We start from the raw sequence: 17355 nt of genomic DNA, 5'->3' as shown, positions 1-17355 counted from the left end.
TGCGATTTGGGTTAATTTAAGTCGTGATTTCAGTCTTGACTGCTGTTTAAATGGGTGATGGTTGTATCGTACAAAATTATGTTCTAAACATAGATATATCTGAAATTACTTAAGTCGTAATTTATAATTGGTTCGATGTTCGGGTACTTTAAAAATATTTAATGAAAATTAAAACCGTAGTTAATTTAACCTTCTTGTACCCTTTTGGTATGCAAATAATATAATTAAAGTACATTTCATTTGGAAATAACATAATTGGTTTTATATAAATGTAAATTTATATTTTAAAATTTGTATGTTGCAGATTCGAAGCGATTAATATTAGCCAGATAATTTTCACTATTGATGTCCTGATGTACATATAGATTTTTGGAACGAAGTTCCTTATCGCGCGTTGTGAAAGGGGGCTAGACGGAAAAAAATCTTACGAAAAGTTGTCACGACACTTTTTTGCTATTTGCTATTGTAATACACCGGTTCTCGTCCGATCACCAAAGTTAAGCAACGCCGGGCGAGGTCAGTATTTGGATGGGTGACCGCCTGGAAACACCTCGTGATGTTGGTGTTTTTTTTTTTCGTAGGGACAAGTAATTAAAATTATTTTTGGAATCTCTTAACTAAATTAGTCGTAGTAAACGTACACCAGAATCCCTGTACAATAAATGCGGGGTCCCTAGTTTCCTTGCAAAATAAAATACCTTTAAAAATATTCATTGTAATTCTGCGAATTCAAAACTTAGTGAACTAATATAACAACGAGAACACCTTATACAAGGAGATGAACCAGATGAGACTGAATTAAAATATCTGAACCACGAAATACGAAATATGCTTATTAATTGTGCCACTTAATTTTATATTTAGGTTATTTTACTATTTAATCCCAGCGTAGCACAAGGACATCATACTTCTTCCTCTTCTAGATTCCTGGGCTCTTAAAACTTTAATAGACGATGAAATATAATATTGGTGTCGAGAAAATCTATCATACTGTTATGATACCATTTAAAATATAAATTAATCGAAAGGAACTTCGTTCCATCCGGGTGTCCCTTGACACCTCTCAAGTTTTTTTTATTATTTTAAAATAAGTCAGTGCGTATATCCGGCGCAGGCGCCGATCAGAGAGCAACTGAACTCTGAACTCAACGATCGATCCAAAGTACTACTGACAAATTATTGACTTTGACATATTGGTATTGTGGAAATGGAAACCATTTCCACAATAATAATTAACGGCCAGCTCCTGAAGTATCTGGAGGGCCACCAGCTGATTAGCGATTATCAGTACGGCTTTTGCCGTGGTCGCAGAGCTGGTGATCTCCTTGTATACCTTACACATAGGTAGGCAGGTATGAGAAAATTGAGTCCAAGAGGGAGCGCTGGCAGTAAGTTTAGCTTACAGCAAAAGCCTTCGATCGGGTGTGGCATAGGGCACTGCTCTCGAAGCTTCCGGCCTATGGGCTCAGAAATTAGGCAACTGGATTTCCATCTTTCTCGCTGATTGGAGCATCAAGGTCGTCATCAACGGAGCATGTTCGACCTTAAACCTGTGAATGCGGGGGGTCTCACAAGGCTGAGTCGTATCCCCGACTCTGTTTATTCGCATGTCGAAGATATGTTGCAACAACAGTCATTCCTATGTGGACGTCAGAACTGGGGATACTCTTTACACTGGCCGGGCAAGTATTTCTCTGGCATTTGTCGATGAGTACCGGAACAAACTTGCGTGGAGTTTCAGACTGGGGCAGAGACTAAATCTAGTCCAATTTAACACCAAGAAGACAAAACACCCTTTGTCCTATTTTCGATGACACTTTCCTTAAAGTCTCAGTTAGTACCGGGATACTGGGCGTTGACATGTTTTTTTTTTTTTTTTTTAAAGACAATTCACACCAATTGACCTAGTCCCATGCTAAGCTGGTGAAGCTTGTGTTATGGGTACTAGGCAACGGATATACATACATATTATAGATAGATATACATATAAATACATATTTAAACACCCAAGACCTAAGAATAACACCAAATGCTCATCACATCGATGTTCGCCTCAGCCGGGGATCGAACCCGGGACCCATGGATTCGCAGTCAGGGGAACTAACCACTAGACCAATGAGTCGTCAAATATATCGAATGAATTTCAGTTTCGCGGTCATTTGAAAGGAAAGGCTAAGTATAATAAGCCTCTAAGAAGCTTGGTGTGCTCAGCATGGCAAATTCGGCCCCACATGGAGTACTGTTCTTACCTCTTAGCGGGAGCACCCCAATACCAGCTCCTACCGCTTGACCGTATTCAACGAAAACCGATTTGAAGCGTCGACGACGAGTCACTTTCCGAGCGGCTGATCCCTTGGCGTTGCATAGAGATGTGGGATCTCTCTGCATCTTCTACCGAATTTACCATGCAGGGAGTTCAGAGGAGTTGTTCGGATTTATAACTTTCATCATAGGACGTTGAGGAATGAATACGAAATTCAACCTGTATCAACTCGACGTCCGTTGTTCCATAACTGAGCGTTTTCTAAGGCAGTTTTTGCGCACCACCACTATGTGGAACCAGCTGCCCACTGAAGTATTTCCGAACCATGCGAAAATAGCGCACCAAGCCTTAAAAGGTCGGCTTGTGTGTCCATGAGCGGCGGTATCACTTAACATCAGGTAAGCCTCCTGCCCGTTTGCCTCTTGTAACATAAAAAATATGCATATTCGTTAAAATGATCTTATTACTAATAATACTTTTAGTTATAAAATATGTCAAATAATAATATTCATTTATTTCTAATAATTCTCGTATATTGACGTTTCACTAGCTAATAATCAATAGTCTGTTTAAATAATACATAATGTTCATGTTAAGCGGTAACATACACTTGAACAAATCTACAGGTAACACGTTACCATTTTCGGTATTACTTAAACTTAATAATATACACAGTTCAGCCACGGCAGGTGACGGCCATGGACAGAATCCATTTTAAAGTAAATTGTGTTGAACATACCGGTACGTATATACAAACATTACATTATATATCAAATATTTTATTTATTTGCTTATCAGTATTACTACAGCCACTTACTATATTACAATATGTAAAAATTACATTATACACAAAATCCCAAAAACGGAATACACATTCAAACTTTAGCATAAAACACAGTTATCATTATTACCTTTTATATTTAAGATGCATTGATCATTATAATATTAATGTAATTTTAAAATATATTTAATATATATATTTTCTGGTCATTTGTGTTATAATGACTGACTGAATGATGAATACAAGTTACGCAAATAGTGTTTATTAGACCGAGGAATTTGAAATAGTTGGGTTTGCCTTATATTGTATGAAGAAGGGGTGTCACATAGTAAAAGCAACAATAAGTCAGGACAGTCAATTAAACCGTTGCAAATAGCGATTTAAACATCAGGTCATATTGTTTACGTCTACATCCTAATGATTCAATACCAAGGTACTTGCAGGAATCTATATGGCTAATACACTTTGGAAATCCTTAAAACTTAAACATTTTAGAAACTTTTTTTGAATGTTCTCTGTTACTTCAATGTATTTATTGTACACTGGGGACCAAACAGCGCAAGCATATTCTAGTGTGGTCCTAACAAAAGCAAAGTACAGGCATTTTATGCAATTTATATTCTTAAAAGCAAATCTTTTACATACACGTTTGACGAAATCAAGTTGTTTAAATGCTTTTTCTTTTTTGTTATCTATATGTCCTGAGAAACACATCACTTTGTAGTATCCCTAATAGTCTCTAACTAAATTCACCTGTTCAATTGTTATATCTCTTAATTTATAACGAAATTATATTTTTTTAAGTTTGCGAGTAAAAGTAATTTTACTAATTTTCCAATAATTAAGGATTGTTTTGTAGTAAGTTTCCAATCTATTAAGATCTGATGAAGTTGAACGCAGTTATCCATAATTTTAGAAATATTTTTTGTCATCTGCAAACATAATGTATTCTGAATACTTGAATCAATATTTTATATCATATAGATAAGCGTTAAACAAAGGACCCAGTGCAGACCCTTGAGGTACACAATTTAAGCGTACTTACTTATTATTATAATTTCTAGTAATAAGTAAGTAATATAAGATAGGAGTATTAATTTTAAGTTTGACGTATGATTCTATTATATCTACATGAATCCTCAATTTTAACGGCAGTTAATCACATTTGATAACAAATGGAATCTTCATAGCAGTTAAATGTCGTATAAAATTATCATTATTATTTAACGATCCGTGAAGTAATCTAGAAACAAATTATGATTAAATTATAACACATATCGACTAGCTCCCGCAAGCTTCATAATAATTTGATTTAAAAATTCGCATTCGTGAGGGTATTATTAAGCAAATAAATATATTTATTAAATTAGTTAATACTAATAGTTAATAATAATTAGTTAATAATTAATAGTTTTTGTTTATTGATGTAGGTAAATGTTTATACACACTAATAAATAACACTTTAATATACTTGAAATAACAAACTAAATTTAATATTATATAAAATAGTAAACACATTTTATTGAAGTCAGTTAAAAGTGGTTAGGCTGCTAAACAATAGGTACTTGGCATTCATTTTAATTTAAAATAAAATATTAAAACAAAATCTTTTGTATTATATCAATATTGAATATCAAACTACACACTTTATTTCTTTCATTTGTTTCCTTTAAAACTCAATAGTAAAAACCTATGCTTTAAAACATATTTTATTTTAAAAAGGTACTTGACAATAATAATTTGTAGATAACACTTGCATTTTATATACAAAGAGCAAGTAATGTGTTTGTTTTGGCGGCTAGCAGCTTTACACCTAAAGTACTTTGTCATTTCTTAATTTTTAGTCTATTCGTTGTAAGTAGGAGCAGTTTTGTCTATAAGGAAAGTATAAAATTAATTTTATATTACATAATATAGAATTTAACATCTCTATTTTTTCTTGTCATTTTCATCAAAATAAATCGATGTGAAAACGATTAGGCAATTGCTCCATTGAATAATTAATTTTGCACTTAGTTGGACAGTAAAATATACAACTTTCAGAACTTCAATAATTGTATATAATAGGAGGGTAGATACAATTAAATGCCAATTCAATTATCAAAGTCTTAGGCTTTATAAGTCTTATCAAAATTTGTATACTTCTAAATTAGATAGGATAGTATTAAGATTTTTGATAGTTTTTAATACGGCTAGCCTGGTCGACCAATTTGAATATGGTTATAATAACTTGATTATTTAATTTAAGTCGGCAGCGAGTTGAGTGTCGATGTGACATTGCTAGACTACCTCAGGAGATGGCTGGAACTTCGCGGCACCAAGTACATGTGTCTGGAGGCCGGTTGCGGCGCCTGCATCGTCAGCGTCGTCAAATACCCCGGTGGACCTGTGGAAGGCGTCAATGCGGTATGTATTTATTTATTTATTTATTTACACTTTGTTGCTTAATGATACAAAAATTTAACAAAATTACAAGTAAAGGAAAGGCAACTGGCGGCCTTATCGCTTTCGAGCGATCTCTTCCAGGCAACCACTGTGAGAAAAGAAAAAAAAGAAAATGTATTAAATTACATGAGGTAGGCAAAAAGTGCAAAAATACATGTATTACATATACTTGTAAAGAAAAAGAAACTAAACAGGAACAAAAAAAAAACAAACTAAACTAATAAAGGATACATTAAAAAAAACAGATTATACTAATAATAATAAAAAGTGCACATGAATCATTTTAATTTAATTTAAGATCAGTCTCACGTCGGTTAGTTAGTATTATTAAATTGTATTATACATTTAATCGCTACAACCCTGACATTCCCCTGTGTGAATATAATTGTTATATATATATATATATATATGACGTCATAGAACCGTTCCAAAATTCAGGTAAGGTATGACGCTGGATCCCAAACCATGGTGTCAAGGTCCATATTAGAAAAAAACGCAGCGAGTTGGATTTTCTTTACAGCAAATAGTGCTGGGAAGGCTTCCACATTATCTGTGCAAAATACCTTATTACTCTATAAATAAGACCAGGGAATTGCTACCGCTGCCTTGTACGTCGTAAAGATCACCTCTATCGAGACCTTAATGTATAGGAAGTCGCCAGTACAATTATATAGACAGCTAGAGTTCACAAACGAAGGCTCCATCATGACTTGAATCTCGAGACATTTAACACCCAACCCTATTCAACTATTTGACACCACGGGCCTAGTGATAAAATTGGAAAAAAAAACCCGTTGAATCAGTGAATATGAGTTCGTGTACTGCTACTTGCCAAATAGTGGTAGGTAAGTGAGAAAAAAATAACACAAGAACAGAGTATCTTCCCCTTAATAGAGGCTCTAGCTAGTATTATTGTACACAGTCTAATGTTAAATATCCTTAGTAAGACTCACTGAAGAGACATACTTAATTTTTAACAATTCTTATATTTGAAATTGATACCACTATTTTGCTTAGTTAGTTTTGTGTGTGCAATACAAGAAAGGTATTGGAATTTACGTTTTCTTATTTGAGACTTTTTAAGAATTGTGTGTTTGTCAGATTGGGCTATATTTAGTGAGAATCCTCACTGATCAAAGCAAAGTAAATAATATATTAATTTCCCTTTAGAGCACGTTACTTGAAGTTATAAGAATAATATTTCTTATGGGAGCAAAAACTAGTAATATAAGACGATTTATATATTAATAGATAAGGCCTTAATTGGCCGAGACGGGTAGCGCCTGTGACCAGCGTTATTAACAAAAATGGATCCATTTCAAAAAACTTTAATTAAATTTGTGTATGATTTGTATGCAGTGTATGGTGCTGATAACGTCATGTCACGGATGGGAGATCACAACCATAGAAAAGGTGGGCAACAAGCTGCAGGGTTACCATTCACTGCAGAGGTGCCTTTACGAAAATAATGGTTCCCAGTGCGGGTACTGCAGCCCTGGCTGGGTCATGGCCATGTACAGGTAAATCATCGTTCGAACATATTAATTTAAACTTAAATAGTTAATACAAAGTTAAATAAATTTCTTGTTTTACTAAGATTGTATTTGTTTTCATAAATATGTTTGTAATATCCAATTATCCGGTGTTAGTTACGAAAAGAGCAATCAATTTAATTTAGAAATCCAGTATTAGAAATCTGATATATGTACCACTTATTATTATCCAGGCAACATCAATTATTTCAACCGATATGCGTGAATTATGGTAAATTATTTTCCAAAGGATTGTTTAGTACCCTCTCTCTTTGTAGTATTTTTCTCGAATAAGTCAAATTAACAGAAATGATAGATATATTAATGTATGCAAACATTGACGGGTTGATTAAAACAATCGTGCACATTTACTTTTGGTGATGAAAGGTTAGGGAAATATTTGCATACTACAATAGTATATTATATCTTACGTAGCGTAACAAGTTCTGCCACTGTCTGCTGTCTCATCGTCATTCAGTTCAAAGGCAACCACGTACAATATATTTATTATTTGCTGTTGCACAATCTCGTTACTTATCGTGTTAAGCAAGAACTATAATGTTCATCTTATAGGCTTTGTATAAACACTTTGAATTAATCGTTTTCAGCCTGATGAAGAAAAACAAGAAGATGACGATGCTCGAAATAGAAAAGTCACTGGCCAGTAATATATGTAGATGTACTGGATACCGGCCCATTTTGGAAGCGTTCAAAAAGTTTGCTTCCGACTCACCGGACCCTTGCCTCATTGCAGACATTGAGGACCTTAGTATTTGCAACAAAACAGGGGAAGCTTGTTCCCAAACTTGCGAAGATTATGAGTGGTGTGTAGTCAACAAAGAAGACGTGAAACATCCCACTTTATTACATATCAAACTCAGCGATAACCGAGATTGGTACAGAGTAGAAGATACAGGAGATATTTTTAAAATTTTCACATTGCATCCATCACAAACTTATATGCTTATAGGCGGGAATACGGCTAAAGGTAATGAACACTTAAATTTTAAAAAGGTCTTACAATATGTACTACTAAACTTAAATATAATTACTAATACATTATAAATTCTATACATATGAGTACCTAATAGACTTAATAATGTAAATCAGGCTACCAAAAAGTAGTAATATATTGGTACTAACACAATTTGACAGGCGTTTATCCAATACTGGAGTACCCCCGAGTGCTGATAGACATATCAAGCGTCGCAGAACTAAAAGGGTACTACTTGCAACAGAACTTAGTCGTGGGAGCTGGAAACACGCTTACGGAGCTCGATGATATCTTCCTAAAAATGTCTCAGCACGAGGACTTTCGTTACCTTACGGTACTGCGAGAGCATCTCAAGCTTATCGCGCATATACCCGTCAAAAATGTGAGTAAAGCTTTAGAAATACCACAAAGTACTAGAACTGTTACGGTTTAAATGCTCGCAATTGTCATATTTGTGAACATCGTGCAAGCGTGGGCAGGAGTTATTATAACTATATAAAAAGTTACTTTAAAAATCATATTTGATTGATATGAATATAATATAACTATAATAATATTTCTCTTTAACTTGATTACAGATTGGAACAATAGCAGGCAATTTAATGATCAAAAACCGACATAATGAATTCAATTCTGATATTTTCCTGTTATTAAATACAATTGGCGCTTCGGTTGGTATTCGTAAGTAAAAAGTGTGGCCAAACAAATGTCTAAATGGCTTATTCCAAATTATTTTGCGCTCTATGCTCGTATTCGGTTTATTTCAGTACAAAAACCCGGCGACGTAGTCAGGAAGAGAATGAAGGAATTTTTAAACGTTGATATGAACGGAAAAGTATTGTTCAATATTTTTCTACCTCCACTTAATGATGAACTCGTAAAGGTCGTGACGTTTAAGGTACGGCAAAGTGGTAGTCAAACTATTCCAGAAGCACAGTTAATACGTAAAATCGAATTACCGTCGTAATGGAAAATATGTTATATCTTTTACTAAGACAGTTTTGTATACAGCTATCATTCAGAGTGCATGTTTCAGGTCATGCCCCGATCGCAGAACGCTCACGCAATAGTCCACGCCGGCTACCTCTACGAATTGACCCATCGAAATAGAGTGCTCACTTGTCGGATAGCTTATGGAGGACTTTCTGTACAATTTAATAGAGCTTATGATACAGAAAAAAACCTAAAAGGACGGAAGTTATTCGACAATGACACTTTGCAGTCTGCTCTTCGTGTTCTGAGTCAGGAAATGGTAGGGGAAGAGGACCCACCTGACATGCCCCTTGAATATAGGCGAAAACTTGCATTGGGATTATTTTATAAGGTACTAGCAGACCGGGCAAGCGTTGCTGTGGCTAAAGTTTTTGTTATATTACATAGTAGTAAACTATTTAAGGGAAACGGTAGGAGAACACCAGTCATGGGTACCACCATGCTTTATTGGTGGTTATGCCATTAAATTGTAGCTTATGTAAGAATTGTGACTTTCAAATAATCAACAGATAATTTGCAATAAAATAATATTGCGGCTATAAATTCAGATGTAAGCTATCCTATCTTTTAAGTTGGATCAAACTGCACACAGTGTACAAATTTAATTTAAAATCGGTTAAGTTGTTTAGGAGTCCATCGCGGACAAACAACGTGACACGTGATTTCTACATATATGATATATTCTACTACTACTTCTCCTTTCTGTATAGTTAGTAGTAGTTGTTAGAAATGTGTGTAGAAAGTTTAGGTAACGTGATAAGTGAAGTAAAAATTATGTTAAGTTAGTAATAAACCATTCAATTGTTAAATATGATGATGTAAAAAGAGAAAAACACAATGTTTGTTTTGTGCAGATATAGGCAAGTACGTATTCAACCTTAGAATAAGAAATATTACGTTATATATTCATTTTAGGGTCTCCTTTCCCTATGTCCTCAAGACATTTTAGCTCCCCGATATAGATCAGGCAGGATAAGAATTCGAGACGAGAGGTCTCTATCCAAGGGAACGCAGGTGTTCGAGAGTGATCCCTCTATATGGCCACTTAATAAGCCCTCACCAAAGTTTGATGGGCTGGTAATTATTTTGTTTTTTTTTATAAATAATCCATTTTTGTAATCAATTTAGTTTATTAGCAATAAACGACGAATCAAGATATATTTTTAATGTTCTGCAGAAAAATATTTTACTATTTTTTTCGTTGAAAAGGTGCAGTCTCAACCAATTGTTTTATAATTATAAATATTGATTTTTTATCTAATTAAATCTTACTTGAATTAAAAAAAGTAAGTAATAAAGCAAATTAATAACTTAGATCCAATGCGCCGGTGAAGCCTCCTACTCTGAAGACGTTCCGTCTCTGCCTCAAGAAGTGTTCGCTTCGTTTGTGCTCTCCACTGTCGCTCTTGGCACTATTGAACATATTGACGCTTCTGAAGCAATGGTTCGTAAAAGTAATATATTATTTATGTTTTAGTTATTGAAAAAAAAATCCTTGTTAATATTAATCGTTCTTTGTTAATGCGATTGTATTATTCAAAAAGAGCTTTGACTAATCGGTGGGCTGAAAAGTTCCTAGGTTGACGCATAGATGGCGCTACCAGTATTAAATTAATATGATTTTTAGTTCAAAAACTAACCTTACCTAACCTTTAAAAGACACGTGTATTAATTTCTCAACTGTCGTACAATAGTACGAAACTAATAAGTTTGTGAGATAAAGTATTATGAGTGAAGGGACGTTTATTTCTTTAATTGTTTTGGCGAAAAAATATACTACTGAAGCCAAGGCTTGGCTTGGCTTGGCATTATTCAGGCGCTGAACAAGGTAAATCGACTGTTGAGAAGTGGTTTGCTAAGTTTAAATGAGGTGAAACGAGCACTGATCGTCCGATGAGAGCAGTGGACGCCTCAAAGAGGCTGTTATCGAAGAAAAGATAAAAAAAAGTCCACAAAATAATTTTTGATAACCGAAAAGTGAAGTTGATTTAGATAGCTGAGACCCTAAAGATATCAAAGGACTTATTCTAGATGAATATTAGGATATGCGAAAGCTCGCCGCACGAGCTCACCTCGCTCACCTCAAGTGTTTGAGGCTGTTTAATCGTAATAAATCCAAACTTGTTCCACCGTATTATCCAGAATTTGCTCCCAGCGACTTTTTCTCGCTCGCTTGATAGGAATGACAAGAATTATCGCTGGAAGTTTTGCGCTGATGAAGAGATAATCGCCGAAACTGAAGCCTCGAAAAATAGTATCAAAAATAGTATCAAAAATGGTATCAAAAATTTTTATAACCGCTCTCGAAAACAACGAAATTGAAAAACGAAATCGACGAACATTTCAGCTCATCTGTAGCCGTGAACTTTATCATAATGTATATTTATATTACAGAAAGAACCCGGTGTTATCGCATTTTATACTGCAGCAGACATACCAGGCATAAATAGTTTTACACCAGCTAATACTCTCTTTTATACAACAGACGAAGAACTTCTTTGTGAAAAGGAAATAAAATATTTCAACCAAGCGCTTGCGATAATCGTAGCTAAAACACAGAATATAGCAAACAAAGCATCGTTATTGGTTAAAGTAACTTACTCAAATGTAAGAGCGCCTGTGCTGGATATAAAAGTAGCTAAAAGAGACCCAAATAGAATTAAACTATATAAATCATCAAAAGCTACTAAAATAGGAAACGATAAAGCTAAGGTCATAAAAGGTGACATGTCAATATATTGGCAATATCACTTTTGCATGGAGACTTTAACCTGCGTGTCACATCCCACAGAGGAAGGAATCAAGTTATATTCAACGTCGCAGTGGATTGACGGGGTGCAGCGCATGGTTGAAAGAGCATTGAACATGAAACAAAACCAGTACGTATTGTTTCTAATTAATTAATAATTCTGCCAGTGTGCAGTGGTTTGAAATGATTTAAGAATTAATCATAGGCAATTTATAAAAATAACATATTCTTGTTTTCGAAATTATTGGGTCATTTAGTGGTTGTCAAAATTTCAGGATAGATGTATATTTACGACGTATAGGAGGGGCTTACGGTATAAAGATATCGAGGGCGATACAAGTCGCAGTAGCATGTGCACTTGTGACGTGCAAACTAAACAGACCCTGTAGATTAATTCAATCACTGCGAAACAATATGAGACATGTCGGAAAGAGAATGCCTGCTTCGATAGATTTTGAGGTAATATTTTTAAAATTGTTTTCTATTACTTCTGTGTTTCCTTCACTGAGTTAATAAAAATTCCAGGTTAATGCTGCAAAAATATATTTTATATATAACTATTGTTTCAGATTGCGGTCAATAGTGAAGGTGTAATACAGCACAACCAGTACCAACTGTTTGAAGACAATGGCTACATAATTAATGAGACTTTGTCGCTGCTCGGTTTTGAACTCCTCAACAACTGCTACGACAAGGAGTCTTGGGACATGAAATTGTATGACGCCATCACTGACACGCCCTCTAACACATGGTGCAGGGCGCCAGGTTTGTAAATATACATTTTATGTCAAATAAATTACTGGATAGTAACTTATATGTATCTAGGCGTTTATTATTATAACATGCTGCTATATATTTATAATATTATATGAAATCAACCCGTAGGTACTTTGGAAGCAGTATCTATGGCCGAGTGGATTTTCGAAAGAATTGCATATGAAATGAATTTAGACCCTCTAAATGTGCGCCTTGCAAACGTAGATAAGGTGACGCATGGTGAAATATTAGAACTAGTTAACACGCTTCAAAACAATTCTCAGTATAAAGAACGTAGAAAAGATGTTGATAAGTATAACCGTGAAAATAGATGGAAGAAGAGAGGGCTGAGACATTCATTTTTGAGGTGGGAGCCGGTTGGCTCTACATACCTGAATGTAACCGTTACCGTGTACGTAGACGATGGATCCGTAGTGGTGACTCACGGCGGTGTTGAAATGGGTCAAGGAATAAACACTAAAGCAGCGCAAGTTTGTGCATTTTGTCTCAATATACCCGTTGACAAAGTACAAATCAAACCCAATGATACTACTATAACACCGAATTGCTTTATATCAGGGGGCAGCGTGGCGTCCGAATTTGTTTCCATAGGTGTAGTAAAATGTTGCCGAGAAATAAATAAAAACCTAGAACCAATAAGAAACAAAATGGCTGATGCGACGTGGGAGGAAATTATCAAAGCTGCCGCTCAAGCTGAAGTAGATTTGACATCTCATTGTACGACAGGGATGGCAGACAAACGGGAGTATAAAATATATGGTGTAACGCTCGCGGAGGTGGAAATAGATGTTTTGACAGGAGAGTGGAACATAATAAGAGTCGATTTGATAGAAGATGTCGGTCGCAGCATAAATCCTGAAATTGATGTTGGCCAGGTTTGTTAATCGATATTTTCAGGGTACCTTTAAGTACTATAAGAGAAACTATTTTTATTTTACATCTCAGAGTATGTAATTCATAATCGAGTATTGTGTTCAGTTGTAGAGTAGGATCCAGACGAATGATTTACCTCCGTCGATTTATGTCCCGCGCATCGCATATTCAATATAAATATATGTATTTATAAATATTTATGATTATTCATCAAAATCATGACACCCTAGTGGAAATTATGAGCCCTACTCATTGATATATAAAAAACCCAAGATGCACAATCAACGTCTAAAAAACGTCCTCAAAAAATGAGCGCAACATTCTAAATTGTGCGCTAATTTCAAATAGTCTCGCGTCTAATAAGTGGAGTCGATGTTATTTATTTGTGTTTTTTTTTATAAATAAATTTATGTACTTTTGAACTTTTTTGTGTGTAGTTTTTGACAAATATATTTACGCTATATAAAGTGTAGGTCAGGAGGTAGCCAATTTAACATTTTTTTTTAATTTAAAGAAAAACTTTTTAACCGGATTAAAGTTATGTATTATTATAAATTTCCAACTATTTAACATCCAACACCTTTTGTCTTTAGTCACCGTGACCACGCACGCTGTAAAGCACCCGAAAAGTCGGATAAATTTAAAATTATGTTAAATAGTTGTAAATAAAAAAGTCATGTTCGACTCCACTCAATACCTTGTCCTACCGACCACGGTCGGTCGTAAAATTTTATTGCTTTAAGTACGTATACACTGCGTTGTAATAACAACTTTAAGCAATTCGCGTAAGGTTGATTTTGCAATAATATATACTTGTAACATATACTGTTATAGACATACTGTTATAGAAAGGGACAGAAATAGTGTTTCGGGACACTTTCGAGCGTTACTTTTATTCGAGACTGTGCATTTTGGGTTTTTTGTATATCAATGGCCCTACTGCTATTTTATAGAATGCATATTACCTACGACAAAATCCTTTTAAAAATTATCAATGAAACAGATACTCAAATCTGTCGCCAAAACTGATAAATGACTGTAGTGCCATTGGCCTATTTTTGTTATTTAAGGTGGAGGGTGGTTTCATCATGGGATGCGGTTACTGGACGACCGAGGAGCTGATTCTCTCTCCGGCCGGGGAGACGTTGACGGACCGTACCTGGCAGTATTGGGTGCCTCAGGCTCGCGACATTCCGCAAGACTTCCGTATATATTTCCGGAAAAAATCTTTTAGCAACGACTACATATTAGGAGCTAAAGGTTTACCCTCTCTTATTCTCTACTTAGTCGCAGTCATATGCTTTCATAATATGTTTAATAAATAAAATTTTGTTGAACTTAAGCAACATTTTACATTTCAATGATACTTTACGAAAATTGCAATTCCCTTTCCAAATCTACGAATAAGAATAATTACTTTTATTATTTTGAGCTCAGAGCAAACCTTCCGCATTTATAAGGTCTAAGGTCTTGTATGACCACTTGTAATAGAAAAATGTAAAATTTTAGCGACTGGTGAGCCGCCTATTTGTATGGCTGTGGTGATCCCGTTAACAATGAGAGAAGCCATCGTCGAAGCCAGAAAGGAGTCCTGTCTACCAACCAACAAGTGGTTTGCTATTGGTAAATGGTCCTTACTATTAGACCGCCTACATGGCATGTAAGTAGAAGGCGCACTGTGATCGACCTGGGGAATGTTTCTGGCTGGAAGGCACAGAAGGGTGATCATCTACTTACCCATTCGGAAAAAATATCGCTACCCACGTCAATCAAAGACCTTCCTCTATATTTGTTTTATAAATAATATAAGTTTTTTTTCCAGATGGCCCCTACACTGTTGCTAAAATCTGTTTGGCATGCGCTACTAATATTGAAGATTTTAAATTCTATTAAGGTAATTAAAACATACATATTTGCAGTGCTGCTTGCGCCTTGTCAAATGGAGAACATACTTTTTGCAGTTCTCTTCTTCTATTAAAAAGGATCCTTCGTTATGAACATTATTCTCTTATCAAAGGTCTATAACGCCAATCCAACTTAACGAGCAATGTATAAACTAGTGCGCAGCGGTTTGTGATTATTGAATAGAAGAAGAAAGAAACAGAAGGCTCGAAAGTAATTTATGCTCTTTAAAATTTATGATTACTTTGTTACTTTGTTAGCCGTATGGAAGCTACGACTACATTACAAATAGTCCCTTTGAGCGCCATTTTGTAAATTATATTTCTCTTATAGGATACGAAACCTGAACATCCAAGCGTCATAGCGTCACAGTCATTCACAACATAATATTTTGGCTTCGATCCGGCTGAAGATGTCCTGTATTTTGGAAGTTCCAGGGAACATCTACGCGCTACTTTAGTCCGTGACTCTAAGCCTAGATATTTTATGAACTAATAAACAATTTATATAAAACATTGTTTATAATTACTACACTTTTGCAACATAATTCGATGTCTTAATAGTTATAAAATAAATAATTCGTTTTAAATTATTAAAATTGCAATTTTTATCACTCACTCACAGTATTAAACGCGTTTGTGTGTTTATGTCCCAAAGTAATTTTATTAAGGTAATTCAATGTTATCTTTCGTGTCTCAATTGTCGAAATCGACACTTAATGCAATGGTATAATGGTTGTATACTGATACATTTTACAATCCGACCATGTCTACAACTTCATTTTCTGAAATGTTTTAAACGAATGTGGCCCAATAACACGAACAACCCACACACGTTAGGCCCTTTCTCCACTGCTCCGGTGAGTCATAAGAAAAAGATCGGAAGGCCGGATTGCGCTTCTCCACTATATCCGATCCGACAATAATCGATACTTGTATATATTTTATCAAGCAACACTTATATTAACTATCACCTATATACTTATTTTATTAATAAAACGTTCTAAATTCTGAATATTTTATTGACCTGGAAATACTTGGACCGATAAAACACTGCGTTCCGATCCGTATCCAAGAGGTTATAAATTATTATTCACAGGTTTATTTATAGTTTCTTTAATTTGAAAGAATCTGGATAACCTGGACCAAACCAAATTATGTTGCTATTTATTTATATTTTTGTACCATGGTATTAGTGAAGTATTTATTAAGAAGATTATAATATTTTAAGATAGTCAATATAAATAAACTTGCCAGGGCAATAAAATATTCAGATTTTAGAACGTTTTATTAATAAAATAAAGTATATGGGTTTTAGTTAATATGTGTTGCATGATAAATATACAAGTATCGATTATTGTCGGATCGGATATGGTGGAGAAGCGCAATCCGGCGTTCCGATATTTTTGTTATGTCTCATTCCGGTATCCGACGCCGGACCGGAGCAGTGGAGAAAGGGCCTTATAGTTCGAGATCCGGCTGCAGGATTAGTGCACTCACCGGTTATTTGGTAAAAACCAAATTTTTATGTATATTTATAATTAGGAGAATGTACATCTACCAAGGTGCCTATCAAAATTTGGCCGCTAGTATTTTTAATTAAATTATTTTGAATTGATTTTTGGGAAAACATTTTATTCACTTGTTATTTACCAGATTTAACTAGGCACTCATATACGATTATTAATAGAAAAAAAATAGCTTCCATTTGATATATAATTTATGTACGTTATGAACGTATAAATGTATCGAAATCATACCTGTTTACACCTGGCTACAAAGAAGTGCGGCCAGGTGGGCAACGGCACCCGTGATTTTTTAAATCTTTATGTAAATTGTCGTAATGTATTCGATATTTTATTTAAACAACAAGTGAACGAAATGTTTTCCCAAAAATTAATTCACAATATATTATTGAAAAATACTAGCGGCCGAATTTCGATAGGCACCTTGGTAGATATACATTCTCCTAATTATAAATATACACAAAAAATTGTTTTTTACCAAATAACCGATGAGCACACCAATCCTGCAGCCGGATCTTAGA

At 34.7% G+C, this 17355-nt stretch overlaps 1 protein-coding gene across 1 annotated transcript; it reads left to right on the top strand.

Annotated features, from left to right (window-relative positions):
* Window positions 1-2899: 2899 nt before the first annotated feature.
* Window positions 2900-15822, top strand: LOC125051626 (probable aldehyde oxidase gad-3). Its single transcript, XM_047652081.1, has 18 exons — window positions 2900-3004; window positions 5293-5450; window positions 6849-7009; window positions 7630-8009; window positions 8177-8397; window positions 8594-8696; window positions 8783-8913; window positions 9052-9339; window positions 9924-10085; window positions 10324-10452; window positions 11403-11887; window positions 12033-12216; window positions 12327-12522; window positions 12643-13409; window positions 14478-14667; window positions 14917-15030; window positions 15230-15301; window positions 15643-15822. Exons 1-17 carry the CDS (start codon window positions 2962-2964, stop codon window positions 15298-15300), a joined length of 3783 nt encoding a protein of 1260 aa, XP_047508037.1. The 5' UTR covers window positions 2900-2961; the 3' UTR covers window position 15301; window positions 15643-15822.
* The last annotated feature ends 1533 nt before the right edge of the window (window positions 15823-17355 follow it).

The sequence above is a fragment of the Pieris napi genome, chromosome 8 (genome assembly GCF_905475465.1).
Source record: "Pieris napi chromosome 8, ilPieNapi1.2, whole genome shotgun sequence".
Lineage (NCBI taxonomy): Eukaryota > Metazoa > Arthropoda > Insecta > Lepidoptera > Pieridae > Pieris > Pieris napi.
The sequence above is the reverse complement of the archived record's forward strand: the minus strand, read 5'-3'. Positions and strand labels throughout refer to the sequence as shown.

What these genes read in the sequence shown, in the direction of transcription:
- LOC125051626 (XM_047652081.1), top strand. Translation starts at nt 2,962, where the DNA reads ATGGACAGAATCCATTTTAAAGTAAATTGTGTTGAACATACCG. An exon ending in TGGGTCATGGCCATGTACAG is followed by an intron (nt 7,010 to 7,629) that starts GTAAATCATCGT and finishes AATCGTTTTCAG; the next exon opens with CCTGATGAAGAAAAACAAGA. An exon ending in CACATGGTGCAGGGCGCCAG is followed by an intron (nt 12,523 to 12,642) that starts GTTTGTAAATAT and finishes ATCAACCCGTAG; the next exon opens with GTACTTTGGAAGCAGTATCT.